The sequence below is a fragment of the Chenopodium album genome, chromosome 22 (assembly GCF_948465745.1).
Source record: "Chenopodium album chromosome 22, dcCheAlbu1.1, whole genome shotgun sequence".
Taxonomy (NCBI): Eukaryota; Viridiplantae; Streptophyta; class Magnoliopsida; order Caryophyllales; family Amaranthaceae; genus Chenopodium; species Chenopodium album.
Window position 1 is genome coordinate 39904103 of NC_137855.1, and position 14159 is coordinate 39918261.

General features: G+C 33.1%; 3 protein-coding genes across 3 annotated transcripts; all 3 read left to right on the forward strand.

Annotated features, from left to right (window-relative positions):
* The first annotated feature begins 574 nt into the window (after positions 1–574).
* LOC145605147 (glycerophosphodiester phosphodiesterase GDPDL3-like) lies at positions 575–5979 on the forward strand. The gene is made up of 9 exons (XM_081661174.1): positions 575–855; positions 2567–2863; positions 3256–3368; positions 3489–3999; positions 4109–4147; positions 4272–4550; positions 4668–4810; positions 4921–5404; positions 5489–5979. Exons 1-9 carry the CDS (start codon positions 735–737, stop codon positions 5767–5769), a joined length of 2268 nt encoding a protein of 755 aa, XP_081517300.1. The 5' UTR covers positions 575–734; the 3' UTR covers positions 5770–5979.
* A 2045-nt stretch (positions 5980–8024) lies between these two features.
* LOC145604442 (polygalacturonase-like) lies at positions 8025–10067 on the forward strand. Its single transcript, XM_081660333.1, has 4 exons — positions 8025–8135; positions 8699–8971; positions 9081–9590; positions 9834–10067. The coding sequence occupies exons 1-4, from the start codon at positions 8025–8027 to the stop codon at positions 10065–10067; spliced, it is 1128 nt and encodes a 375-aa protein (XP_081516459.1).
* Positions 10068–11709: 1642 nt separating this feature from the next.
* LOC145604443 (exopolygalacturonase-like) lies at positions 11710–14067 on the forward strand. The gene is made up of 4 exons (XM_081660334.1): positions 11710–11850; positions 12423–12722; positions 12969–13481; positions 13840–14067. The coding sequence occupies exons 1-4, from the start codon at positions 11710–11712 to the stop codon at positions 14065–14067; spliced, it is 1182 nt and encodes a 393-aa protein (XP_081516460.1).
* The last annotated feature ends 92 nt before the right edge of the window (positions 14068–14159 follow it).

Consider the following 14159-nt stretch of genomic DNA (forward strand, 5'->3'; position numbering starts at 1 on the left):
CATCTCCAAAAACACTCGTCATACTCACACTATATCAACAAGGGTTACATTACGTTGGGGGGAGATTGGAAGAATTAGCGAGTAGCCTAAAGAATAAGCTAATCTTAACAATGATATAAGATTTAACCCAAACCAAACTCGATTCAAAATTTCAAACAACTCGTTAAAACAGGTATAGTAAACTTGTCGTATAGGCAAGAATATGACCCAACCCAACTAAAAACCGCCTCAAATAAGATTTCACTAACCCGAACCAAACTCGATTCAAACAACTCATTTAGATTTCGCCAAAAGAAATCGAGTGATGTAGATATGTAAAATGCTCAACAGTTGGCTTATTACAAGTTGGCAGCCGTCAATGCCGGCCGTAAAATAATGAAGCTTATTGTCTTTGACTTGTTATAATAATATAAAATAAAATATAAATCAAACATAGTAATATACGTGCTTCCGCGTTATGCTCAAAAACATGTACTAGTACTAGTATATTATCACACAATTATATGATTTATATCATCATCATCATTTAATTAATCATATTTCTTTTGTTTTCTACCTATCTACACGTAATTTATACTTTTTATACGTTGTTTTTTGATTTTTTGTTGTTATAGTATTTTATAAATTCATTTGACATATATATAGTCTTCTATCACCATTATTCTCTCTCTAAAAATCTTTGTTCTCTCTTCTAAGCTCTGGAAAATTTCCAGAAAAATTCACCAAAAAAAAAAATGAATAAAGAGATGTTCTCTAGGAAAAATTTTCGGGTTTTGGGAGGTTTGATTTTGTTAATTCAGTTATTTGCATTTGCTTCTGCACAAAAAACTACCTCCAAATGGTTGACACATGATGGTATGTACTCTTTCTTTGGATTTTCTTACATTTTATCTATCTTGATTTATATGTTATAGTTTGGAGGTCGATATTATAGTTGGAGGTCGATCAAGTTTCACCAAAGTTAAAATGTTCGTGTACGAAAACTTGTTCCACCACGGATAGTGTTGTCACTAAGTGAGTCATGGCATTACCACCTTTAAAAATTAAACCCGGCGAAATTTAATTAAAGAAAAATATAGAATATGAAAAATATTTTGGTGAAATTCAAAAAAAAAAAAAAAAAAAAAAAAGTTTGGTCAAGGTATAGGAGCTTCTGGAAGCCACTAAAGGAATGGAGCTACATTATTTTGATCACCAAAAAAAAGGTGTGCTTTTCATGTAAAAAGTTGGGAAGAATGGTTAAAGTTGACCTTTTTTTTAATTAAAAAGTGGTGTGAATATATGAATAAAAGGAAACTTTAATGGTGGAATTCTTTCACTTTAAATGTTTGATCATGTTCATTCATGGAGTTTGGTTGTCAAAGTAAATAAAAAAAGATAAGAGCTTTTCTTTGATATACTTTATGAGGTGTTTTTTGGTTAATTGAGAGATAGAAAATTGGGTTTGAAAGTATGTTATATCCTTTGGTAGTTGAGTTATATGAATAATTATCACCTAATTTTTCATTAACATCATGAATTCCTAATGAGTAATGAGGAGATGGAGGGATGGTTTCTCTAAGTGATAGGGTGGCGAGGGCCCACCCTGTATCTCACCGTATAAAAAAAAAAAAATCCTGAATTCCTTATACTCCGTAGTCTGTATGACCTTTGCTTCTTACTATTTGTATCGTAGTATCGATTACATTGTTTAGTGAATTTGTCATTTATGATGTGAGATGCGGTAGAAAGAACTTGATCAAATGTAACTATCATAAAATTTCTAGCTGATTTTATCATCATTTTTTTGTCCTATTAATCATGTCATTAGTAGCTGTTAGCTGGATCAATTCCAAGCTGTATTTGCAGATTTCAAATGTGTCAATTTCATCGTTAAGTAGATTTACCAAGTCAATTTCATTTTATAAGAGCCTTAATTAAATTTTTAAACTAGGTGTCCAACAATATTAAGATTAACTTCCAAATACGACCAAAAGTCAAACCCCCAACCACTCTCAATCTCTAATTTGGAGTACAATTTTACAATCATACATGATACATGCCATGTGCACCTAACATGCCATACCATATAATCATGCATTCATGCCACACAACAAACAATACGTGACCATGTTAGTCGGACTCTGTATCTTTACTATTTATCGTATATGTGTTAAATTCATGATATTCTTGTATGAATAGAGATACTATAACATTTTAGTTCAACCCAAAGTCATAAATTTTTCTACGAGTACTAATTTACCTAGGACACTTGGGTATGACACAAGTACTCGAGTCTAAGTAACATCATACACTATTAACTTTTCAAATGCTACCAAGTCATTAAATTTATTTGCTAACTTGTTCTTCTTAAACTCTGATTGATTTTCTTATACTACATGTCTTACATTAAAGTACATAATTAAACATTAAGATTGTGACTAATTATACCGTGTTTGGTACAAATCCCGTGTTTCTTGTAGTATAATCTAACACCCATAATTTTAATTATCTGAAGTAAACAAATTAAAACATATAAATGAAGAACAAAATTTGTTTACCATTTTTTTTTTAATTTTTGTTGCAGGATTTCCTCCTTTAGTAGTTGCAAGAGGTGGATTTTCGGGGTTGTTTCCAGATTCTAGTGCAATGGCTTACCAAATTGCAATTAGTACTAGTGTGCCAGATTTGGTGTTATGGTGTGATGTTCAATTATCAAAAGATGGAGTTGGAATTTGTTTCCCTGATATCAAACTCGATAATTCCTCTGCCATTCCAGACATTTTTCCAAATAATGGAAGCAATACTTATGATGTTAATGGTGTTAAAACTGAGGGGTATTTTGCACTCGACTTTACTTTTGAGACACTCTCAACAATCCCATGTAAGTTTGGAATGAACTATGTTTTGATGGACATTTTTGATTTTACGTGAAAGTACCTGTGTTGGATACTCGACACTTTCATTTTACCATAAGGATGGATTATTGAGACTTGACACTTTAGTTTGAGTCAATAATATTTGCATGATTTTCATTAGGTGTGTACTGTGTAGGTTATTGTAGTTGTATGTGACACTAGTAGCCGAGTCTGAGTAATATAGCTTATGAACATGCATGATAAATTGTGTGAAAATAACATGTTTTTCCTGATATGATGTTTAAACTTATGCCTTCATTTGTGTGAGACTGGGACATGATGCTGATTTACTATGTGCGCGAAGCATTTCATGAATTTGTTTATGTTTGGTACTGAATTCTATTCTGTTGTCCTGCAGTGGTTCAGGGGATTTATAGTCGAAGTCCTGCTTTTAATGGCATGTCCACAATTCAAAGTGTTGAGGACGTGTTTATGCAGAATCAACCAGCAGGTTTCTGGTTAAATGTTCAGGTAGGACTTATTTACTGCAACGTATAACTTATATGTTGGCAGTAATCGTTTGTGTTATGTACATTTAGGATCGAAAATCTTTGAATGGTGAGTAACTATTGTAAATGTGATTCTATGCAGAACAATGACTTCTATAGTCAGCACAACTTGAGCATGAGGACCTTTATTATTAACGCGTCACAGAACATAACCATCACCCACGTCTCATCACCTGATGTCGGCTTTTTGCAAGGACTTGTAAGGCCATTAGCAGCAAATAGACAGTCCAGAACAAAACTGATATTCCGCTTTCTTGACAAGGATGAAACAGAACCTTCAACCAACCAGACTTATGATTCTCTCTTGAAGAATCTTACCATGATTAAGTCATTTGCTGCTGGAATCCTTGTCCCGAAGAGTTATATATGGCCTCAAGATGCATCCTCGTATCTGCTACCTCATACATCTCTTGTGGATGATGCTCATAAAATTGGTCTTGAAGTTTTTGCTGCGGATTTTGCAAATGATGTACCTATTGCTTACAACTACAGTTACGACCCTGTTAATGAGTATCTTAGCTTCATTGACAATGGGGACTTCTCTGTGGATGGTGTGCTGTCTGACTTCCCGATAACTCCATCAGAAGCGATAGGTGAGAGCTAGACTCTTTGTTTCTTTCCTGATATAAATAGCGATGTTATAATCCAGGTTCTTTTGCTGAAATCTTAATTGTATGCTAATTTTGTGTTAAACTTTTGCAGATTGCTTTGCTCACATTGGCAAGAATGCATCAGCACGAGGTTTGTTGCTATTCTTTTATTGGATTTCAGTTCTTATTTCCGTGTCTTAAGTCATCAAGTATTACCATAATGAACTAGTGACAAATCTAACATTTTGTTCCTATCCGTATCTGTTGGGTTTCAGCTGCGCCCTTGGTTATATCTCACAATGGAGCAAGTGGAGACTACCCTGGTTGTACTGACTTAGCATACAAACAGGCTATTAGTGATGGTGCTGAAGTGATTGATTGCGAAGTTCAAATGTCAAAGGACGGCGTTCCTTTCTGTTTGGACTCTGCCAATCTCATGAATAACACTGATGCCACTCAATTCAGGAACCTTATGTCAACTGTTGAGGAAATTCAACCTGCTGCTGGATTATTTACATTCAGTCTGAACTGGACTGATATTCAAGGCTTGACTCGTAAGTGAAATTGTCTGCCACTGTTTCATATATACCATAGAATTCGTACGTGACTACTGCAGAAAGTAATGTTAGTGTTCATTGGCATCTTATACGTTTACTTATCCTTGCTTGCAGCGGCAATTACAAGTCCATACTCAGGTTCGCTTTTGTTCAGAAACCCAGAAAACAGGAATGCAGGAAAAATCATGTCCTTGGCTGACTTCTTGGACCTAGCTAGAAATTCTTCATCACTTTCACGCGTGTTGATCAAGATAGAGGTAAGTACAGGCCGATAGCTGCTGTTAGTCCAGATGAACCTTTCTTGTCACCTTTTTTTAAAGCCTCAATGGATCCTGATTTTCTGTTTTCCTGATGTATACATATTCAGAACGCGCAATACTTGGCAGTGAAGCAGGGCATGAGTATAATTGATACAGTTTTGGATGCTTTAGATGAAGCTGGTTATAACAGTACAACAGCAAAAAAGGTTATGATTCAGTCCACCAGCAGTTCAGTCCTCAAGGCGATAAAGGGGAGTAATTATGAACTTGTCTATGAAGTCGACGAAATAGTTAGTGGGACAAACAATGATACTATTTCAGAGATCAAGACCTTTGCTGATTCTGTGGTTCTTGACAGGAAGTCCATCCTTCCATTCAATGCAGATGGGTTCCTTGAAAATATGACAGATGTTGTGCCACGGTTTCAGGCATTTAAGCTTCCTGTGTACGTTCAGGTTCTCATGAATGAATTTACAAGCATACCTTTTGACGCCTTCTCTGATCCAATAGTCCAGATAAATACATTCGTCACTGCAGCTAATGTTGATGGTGTAGTTACAGACTTCCCGAAAACTGCTGCTTCATACAAGAGTAAGTCACTATGATGCAGAAACTCTTAGCTAGTATAGGTAAGTCATAACAGTGGACTAATGCAGTTTTTTCTGTTTTCTGCAGGAAATCTGTGTCTGAAAATGAAAGAAAAACCGACTTACATGAAACCAGTACAGCCTGGTGGACTCTTGGGAATAGTTGGCCCGGGTCCTGCAGCACCTCCTACACCCCTCCTAACCGAGGAAGATGTGGTGCAGCCGCCTCTTCCTGCAGTTGTGCCAGTAAGCGACGCATCTGCACCAACAACAGCACCAGGAACAACAAAAAACAGCCAACATAAAGTTGCTGTTTCTGCTTTATTATCCCTCCTGTCATTGACCGCGGCAGCTGCTGTTCTGTTCTGATAGGTTTTGTTAGAAGGAAGTTCTTCGTACATACTTGATTGTTTTGGAGTCTCCCATACATATACTTTTGTGCATTCTACACCATTTGTAATATGATTTACGAGCCCATTTTTTTATTGAAATTGTGAGTAAATGTCTCAATATACAATTTCGCAGAGTAATTTTGTTTTAGTTTTCAAACATAATCAAGCCAATCTTTTTCCATGTCTCCTTTCAAGTTACAGTACTGTTATTAGTTTTAGGCAGTTTACTGATATAATCAAGTCCAATGATGAATTTAAAGCACTTGTTTGCAATTTCAATTCTACGAAAATTGTGGTTACATACTTAAATCACCGTAACAGAGAAAATATATACGAAGTATATAATTTGTTTGCAACAATATGTAGCTCAACAAATCTACAAGCTTAGTTAAAAAATGGAAATGAAGGGGCACTTATATGCAAACTACAAGGTGTTGACTTTAAGATCGAGGTGACATTATTGTAGCTTGAAAATGTGACGTGGCAAGCCATTTTAAAACGTTTCGTATTTCACCATTAGAGACTTGAGTTGCTATTAGCTACCAAGTTACTATTGAAAATCGACTGCAAAATACTACAAAGTATAAGGGTCTGTTCACATTTACTGAGCTGAGCTGAACTGAACTGAACTGATCGAGCTGAACTGAAATTAAGTAAATATGAATAGACCCTTGCCTAATTAACAACAATGACGGTTTTTAACCTAATCAAATTTGACTTGTTGGTCCATCAAAATGATCCAAATTTTTTAGAGTTGAGACAATGAATCTTTATTCATCTTACATTTTAAAAAAAAAAAAATAAATTAAAAAAAAATCTTATAATGGACAAAATCATAAATCATAATTGATTTTTATAACGATCCTATTCATGAACATAATTTCAGTATCATATAATTAAACACATACCAATATTCCATACATAGTTTTTACAATAAATTGTTAAAGGAATTATAAGATTTAATTTTTATTATCAATCATCATGTTTGTTCTCACCAAAAGTGAAGATTTATTTTAAGTATGTTATTTTATTACGGAGTATATATATCACACATATATAGCTATATATATACTCCTTATATGGAAGATTTGACTTTTGAGGTCACATTACGAATATGATAAGCTATGTTTTTTTAGGGTAAAGTCAAATAATATCGTACGGATTAGTACTTAGATCAAGATAGGAAATATATGATGCTTGTATTTACTACTCGTACGTACTTGTTCTTCTACTTATTTAGTAAGCTATTTTACTATTAACCCTAAAAAATCCAATAAAATTAATACTCCTACCCCTTGTTATAGAAAGATTTATTTGACACTTTGACTTTTTATATTATTCATTTATGAGTTGATTGTTTTTTAAATACAAAACAAGTATTATCAAGTGACATCTTGTTAGAATATAATCACTTCACCATGTAGTATCTAAAATCTAATTATCGAATTTTCATATACTTGTATAGCACTTAGAATATGAGTATATTGTAAGGGTCTGTTCACATTTACTTAATTTCAGTTCAGTTCTCTCATAAAATATTCATTTCAGCTCAGTTCAGTTCAACTCAATTCAGATCAGTTCAGTTCAGCTCAATTCAGTTCAGTTCAGCTTCAATCAGTTCAGTTTAGTTCAATTCAGCTCAATTCTGTAAATATGAATATGCCCTAAGTCAAAATAGTGCATTGACTAATGTGTCAATTTAGCCGCAATAGTTGTTATGTAATGGAGGAAGTAATTCTTAGCAAATCACAAAGATTATATGCCAAGATAAATGACAAAATAAAAAGGGTAAATATTTTAGCAAAATCTTCAAACTTTAGTTAGAAACATGGTAATTATACATATATGTGAAGAAATTTTGATTAAAAGGGATAAGGCCATTAGGTTATCACTCAATCATTTTGTTAAGGTAAAAATAATCTTGGAAAAGAAATTTACTAAGCCAAAAACTCAAAAGATTTTGACCTTAATATAGTAAACCATTTATCTACCTTAATATCGTAAAGATTTCTTGACCTTTTTCGTTTTTGTAATCTCAATTGACCACTTCTTATATAAAGCAATCAGTTATAGCATGCAAAGTACATCCTACAAATTCCTTGAGTTCACAAATTCTTACATACACTCGAGTGAGTTTACAAATTCTTACATTCTTTGGGTGGGTTTTACAAATTCTTACATACACTCGGGTTTATAGAGATGCAAATCAAATCGAGTATGTCAAAATGTATTATGTTAGTGTTGTTAATCTTTTGTCTTATTACCAAAGGGCATTGTCAATCAAAGGTCTTCAATTTGGATAATTATGGTGCTGTTAAAGGTGGAGAAGTGGACAATAGTAAGGTAATTCATTTGATGATCTAATTCATAATTTGCCACGACCATTTACAATTTATTTTACTAAATGTGAAAAATGATAAATGAAAGCATGTTTTTTAGGAGCTATTTTTTAGTATTCTCTAGACTTTTGAATGTGTCTTTATGAATTTGTGCTCGATCCTACTAAAATTGCTTTAGTTGAGGCCAGACATTTCACTAGAATGTCTCATTTTTGGATCAAATGGGACGATTCTAGTGGGATGGAGGATGTACATACAAAAAGAAAATTGTGAAAAAAAAAAATGATTTCAAACTTGTGATTAACAAAGGATATGTTTTTTGACATTGTGAAAAATAAAATGTAAAATTACGTATTCACTTTCCAAATCATGTTAATTTTTCTTTGGTTTGGTAAAGTGTTTGGATTTTGAAAGGTGGAATTTCTTAATACTACTTCCATTACATATTATTTGCAACGATTTGACATAAAAAAGAGAGAAAAAATGTCCAATCGTTGTAAATAATATGTAACGGAGGTAGTATCTCTTTCCAAAGTCCTTTTTTTTAATAAATTCAAAATTTTGTAGGCATTGTTGAAAGCATGGAAGGATGCTTGCAAATGGAAGGATGGATCCAAATTGGTTGTATCTTCGGGTACATACTTAGTGGGTTCAGTATTACTGACTGGCCCATGTAATGGCCCAATAGAGTTTCAAAACAAAGGCACTTTAAAGGCTCCATTGGGCCTTAGTGGGGATTATTGGATCGAGTTTCGATATGTTAATGGGCTGGCAGTAAGTGGAGGAGGATCATTTGTTGGTGCAGGCCCACCAAAACAGGGCTCTCCGTACCTTCCAACAGTAAGTTGTAGTACAGACACACTCTATTCTTTTAATCGCAACGTTTGAAATTTTACATTTTTTACACGTACACATTTGATGGTCTTTTATTTTTTGATTGTTGTTTCAGCTGCTGAGATTTAGCTTTGTAACAAACTCAAAGGCGCAAAATATAAAGCTAATCAACAGCCAAAGCACCCATTTCAACTTATTTGCATGTAACAACACTAAACTAAACCAAATAACCGTATCGTCACCAGAAGATAGCCCTAACACTGATGGCATTAAGATTGGAGAATCAAATGGTATTAAAATATCCGATTCCACAATTGCTTCCGGAGATGATTGTGTTGCAATCCTTAGGGGTTCGAAAAACATAATTGTTAGTGGGGTTAAATGTGGTCCTGGTCATGGAATTAGCATCGGAAGTATGGGAGGGTCGTCCGATGAACGTGTTGAGCGAATATTCGTGAAAAATTGCCATCTTTTGGGTACTACTAATGGTTTAAGAATCAAGACTAAGGCTACTAATAATCCTGGCCTTGTTACGAAGATTCGATATGAGAATGTTTTTATGACGAATGTTTATAACCCTATCATCTTTGACCAGAATTATTGTCCATCGAAAAACTGTGAAAAGGTATGTATCAAGATTTATAAGTTAACATTATCATTTTTTAATATTTGGTATGTGATTATAGCAAATTTTAAAAATTCACATCTATAAGTACGATGCTACCTATAAACATGCATGTAACTATTGTAACTCTGGCTAATGCATAAGATGCACGCACCAAAGTGTTAGTAACTTGACTTATATTGACGCATATAGATCTTTTCTTTCCTTTGCTAATGACCTAACGTTTTCGAGCTTGATTTACAGGGTGATTCAAGAGTACAAATAAGAGATGTGAAGTTCAAGAACATTCAAGGAACATCAAGGACGAAAGTTGCAGTGAATTTACAGTGCAGTGGGAGTAATCCATGCGATAAAATCGAGTTGAGGGACATTAAAATCAAGTTTCAGAGCAATGTAGAGAATACCATTTCTAATTGTTCTAATGCTAGTGGGAAGGCTTATGGTGTACAATTTCCTAAATCTTGCTTGTCATCATAGAATGATAATTAAGTGAGAAGATTTAATTATTAGAAAGAAAAATACTACCTCCGTTACAGGTTATGTGCAACGATTTGACATAAAGCAGAGAGGGAAAATGTCTAATCATTGCACATAACCTGTAACGGAGGTAGTAGTATTGGAGGTAGGAGTCCTAGTAATGTACGGATATTTAATATTATTTAATTTCCGTAATTGTAGGATGAGGTAGGTCTCTATAAAATGAAGTTTTAATTCATTGAATGAAGGTCGTATATATGACCCCACAAGATACAACTGATATTCTACTTCATATTAGAAAGAAGTTGTATGACCCCACCCTTACGTTTGAATGCGTAAACTTTAGATGTTACTAAAAATAAAATGAATAAATGAAAGTAAATCGTATTCATCTTCAATAAAATGATAAGTAATTAGATTCATTTCTAATTAATTATTAATGAAATGAGTCATACTTTGAACCTATGGGCAATTAATTTGCATGTACGTGACATGATTTGTAATGTAAGTCGATTTTTATTGAGAAATAATCTTAGATTTTATATTTATGTTGTACGGTATACGTACTCGTATATACATACTCCGTACTTTCTTGCTTGGTTGTACGACATTCAATGTCGTGAGATTACTTTCCTTGGAATATTTATTCACACACGTGAGGATGATTTGTGCTTTTCAAAATGAGTATTTTTTACGATGTACTATGTACAAATGCTAATCAAATAATGTTAGCTTGTGTAACTATCTATAGAATAACCACAAGTTATTGACAATTTAAATAACAAAAATAGAGAAAAATATTTATTGTTCACAACCCTAATTTGATTAGCAAGCAAAAATTAATGCAAAACATATAACGAATTAACAATTGAAAACAACCGTACCATTACATTATAAAAAGTACTATTGAAATTTTTTTTGAAATATTTATGGGTGTGTGAAATTGTGAATTAAAGAAAAATAGAGTATCCAAGGATTTCTCTTTTAATTGTGTGTTTCCCTTTCTTTTATTATTTATGATTTGATTTATATGGTCATAACTTTTTAAAATTTTCATTATAAAAACTCACTATTACAAACATTAAAACTATACTAGTAATACTATGAGTATGTGGAACTTGTTAGATTCGGTTTTAAATATATTAAAGTACGTACATTTTTAAAATATTAATTTTATAGAATTTTTACTCATATTTCTTACAGTTTTGAATATGAGGAGATTTTTTTGTTAGCTTTGGGAAAATAAGTTTTAATATTTTGTTATTTTGAAAGTGAGCAACCAATTCTTTATGATAGGCTCATTTCCCATTTATTTCAGTTTGTTCTTATGCATGTATGGTTACACGCCCGCATGCATAAAGGTCAAACGTTAGTTCAAATAGAAACCGAATTTGCTAACAATAAAATAAAATAAAATATTAATAATAAAAGAATAGGTACAAAATACGAGCACATTTTTTTACCCTAATGTTGTGTGTACCACTTGTCACAAAACCTTTTGCAAAAAAAAAAAAAAAAAAAAAAAAAAAAAAAATGTATATAATCTGAAGAAGCTATTAATCGTTGATGAAACAGATCAATACATACCAACTTAAGCCCTAGAAAAATATATCAGTGTTAGAAAAAGAGGAAATAACAAAAAATGACAAGAAAGAGAGATAATGCTGTAAGTTTGCTAATGATTTTGCTAATTTTGAGTTTCTCTCAAGCAATTAAGGAGGTGAAATTCTTCAACGTTAAAGATTATGGTGCTCTTGGTGATGACCATAACGATAATTCACAGGTAATCATGATCACCTTACCGTCCTTATATCATATTAATCCTCGTTAGATGTTATGATCATCAGTATACAAGGATTGATTTTCATCTACATAACTGGCTTAATTTGAAACTGTCACAAAAAAAGGCAATTCATGTTTTTATTTTTTTGTACTCTTAGTTCTAGCTAGTCTCTTGCATGTGCTCCTTTAGTTTAATTTGTTTTGTACTTATTCTCTTATCTAAAAGAAAACCGAATGAATTTAAAATAAATATTGTTTTTACATTGGGATTTTAAAAATTATTTTTACAATTTTAAATGTATTTGTCCGTAATTCATGTTTTAAGATTTCTTAACCTCCCCTTTTTTGCACGCACATGACTATATATATGCACGTATTTACTATACACAAAATATACCCACAATTGCAAACATACATCTTATGAGAAATGAGTTTATATCCGCAAAATATACCGTATATATTTTGAATCTATATGTTGTATTTTTGATGTAAAAACAAATTTTTATAATGGGTATACAATAATTTGAGTGATGATTAAAATGTCATAAAATTGAAATTAGTTTCACCTTGTAGGCTTTTGAGAGATCATGGAATGAAGCATGCAAATGGAAGGGCAAAGCGGTAATTAAAATCCCACGTGGGAAATACTTGTTGAAAAATCTACTGTTTCAAGGCCCATGCTTGGGCCCAATAGATTTCGACAATGCAGGCTTTTTGAAGGCCCATAAAGTTAATATTGGGCTGGACTATTGGGTTGAATTTAGATATGTAGATAAATTGGGTATTAGTGGTGGTGGCCATTTTGATGGGCAAGGCTCAGATTCATGGTTCAAGATAATGGAAGATAACCCCACGGTCAACAACCTTCCAACGGTAAATTACTTACGACTATGTGCAAGTTAAATTATAACACTTAAAACAACATGAAAAAAAAAAAAAAAATTGTCAACAATAAGCCAACCTTTAGCCGGTCTGAAAGTTAACGAGTGGTAAAGGTTGACTTAGTTAATTGAAAGCTTGACTTATTTTGAGAAGACCGGCTAAATGGTGACATATTTTTGACAAATTTTCCAATATTATAACTAACATATTATCGACTGTCTCATTGTTGTGTTACAGTCGTTGATGTTAACTTTCGTCAACAATTCAAGGATCGACAACATGAACTTCGTTGATAGCAAAGGTAGCCACGTCAAACTATACGGGTGCAAAAACGTTACAATAACCCAAATTAATATATCAGCCCCTCCTAATAGCCCTAACACTGATGGAATCAACATTGCCTTCTCAAGACAAATCCAAGTATCAGATTCAAAGATTTCTACAGGAGATGATTGCATTTCACTCCTTCCTGGGGCTGAAGATGTTAACATCACGGGCACTCGATGCGGGCCAGGCCACGGGATTAGTATCGGGAGCATGGGTATCGGTCCCAACGAGCTTGCAGTGAAGGGAATTAATGTGAAGAATTGCAACTTCACTGATACCATGAATGGTGTTAGGATTAAGACATGGGCTACTAAGAATGCTGGGAAGGTTGCACAAGTTTCATTTGAGAGCATTTTTGTTGACAATGCTAGCAATCCCATCATTATTGATCAAAATTATTGTCCATCACATAAGTGTCCTAAGGTAATTCCAAATCTCTTTATTTATTAACTAGATCGGTATGACTCTATTATTTGAGACGGGTTCTTACTTTATTTCATACGCAAGAGGGAGTGGATAATGCCTAATGAGATTATTACAGGTCTACTCCCAAAACTTTACCAGTTAAGCTAATTGACATCCACATACTATGAAGATATAAATCATACGAATAACACTAGGACATTTACATCCCTTCAAACCTTGTTAGACAATGTTATGCTTATAAAATCTTCACTTTTATTTCAATATAAATGCTTATATATATAAGAGCCTATTTAATTTAGATATGGGAATATTTAGTAGAATGTATTCTAATTTACTTTTGTTTTCTTTATTGAAGGGAGATTCTCATGTTCAAATAAGCGATGTGAAGTTTGTGAATATAAAGGGAGTTTCACAAACGTATGTTGCAGTAAACTTACAATGCAGTAAATATAGACCATGTGAAGTTGAGACAAAGAACATAAATTTGAAGTATGGAAGTAACAAAGGACCAACTACTTCATCTTGTTACAATGTCAAGGGCGTCGCCTCTGGATTCCAAAAGCCACCATCTTGCATTTCTTAGCATCTTTCGTAATCTTATGTACTCCGTAATTTTTATGTGATAGAAACTATACGAACTATACCGATGTGATCTAGGTGCTACATCATGATACA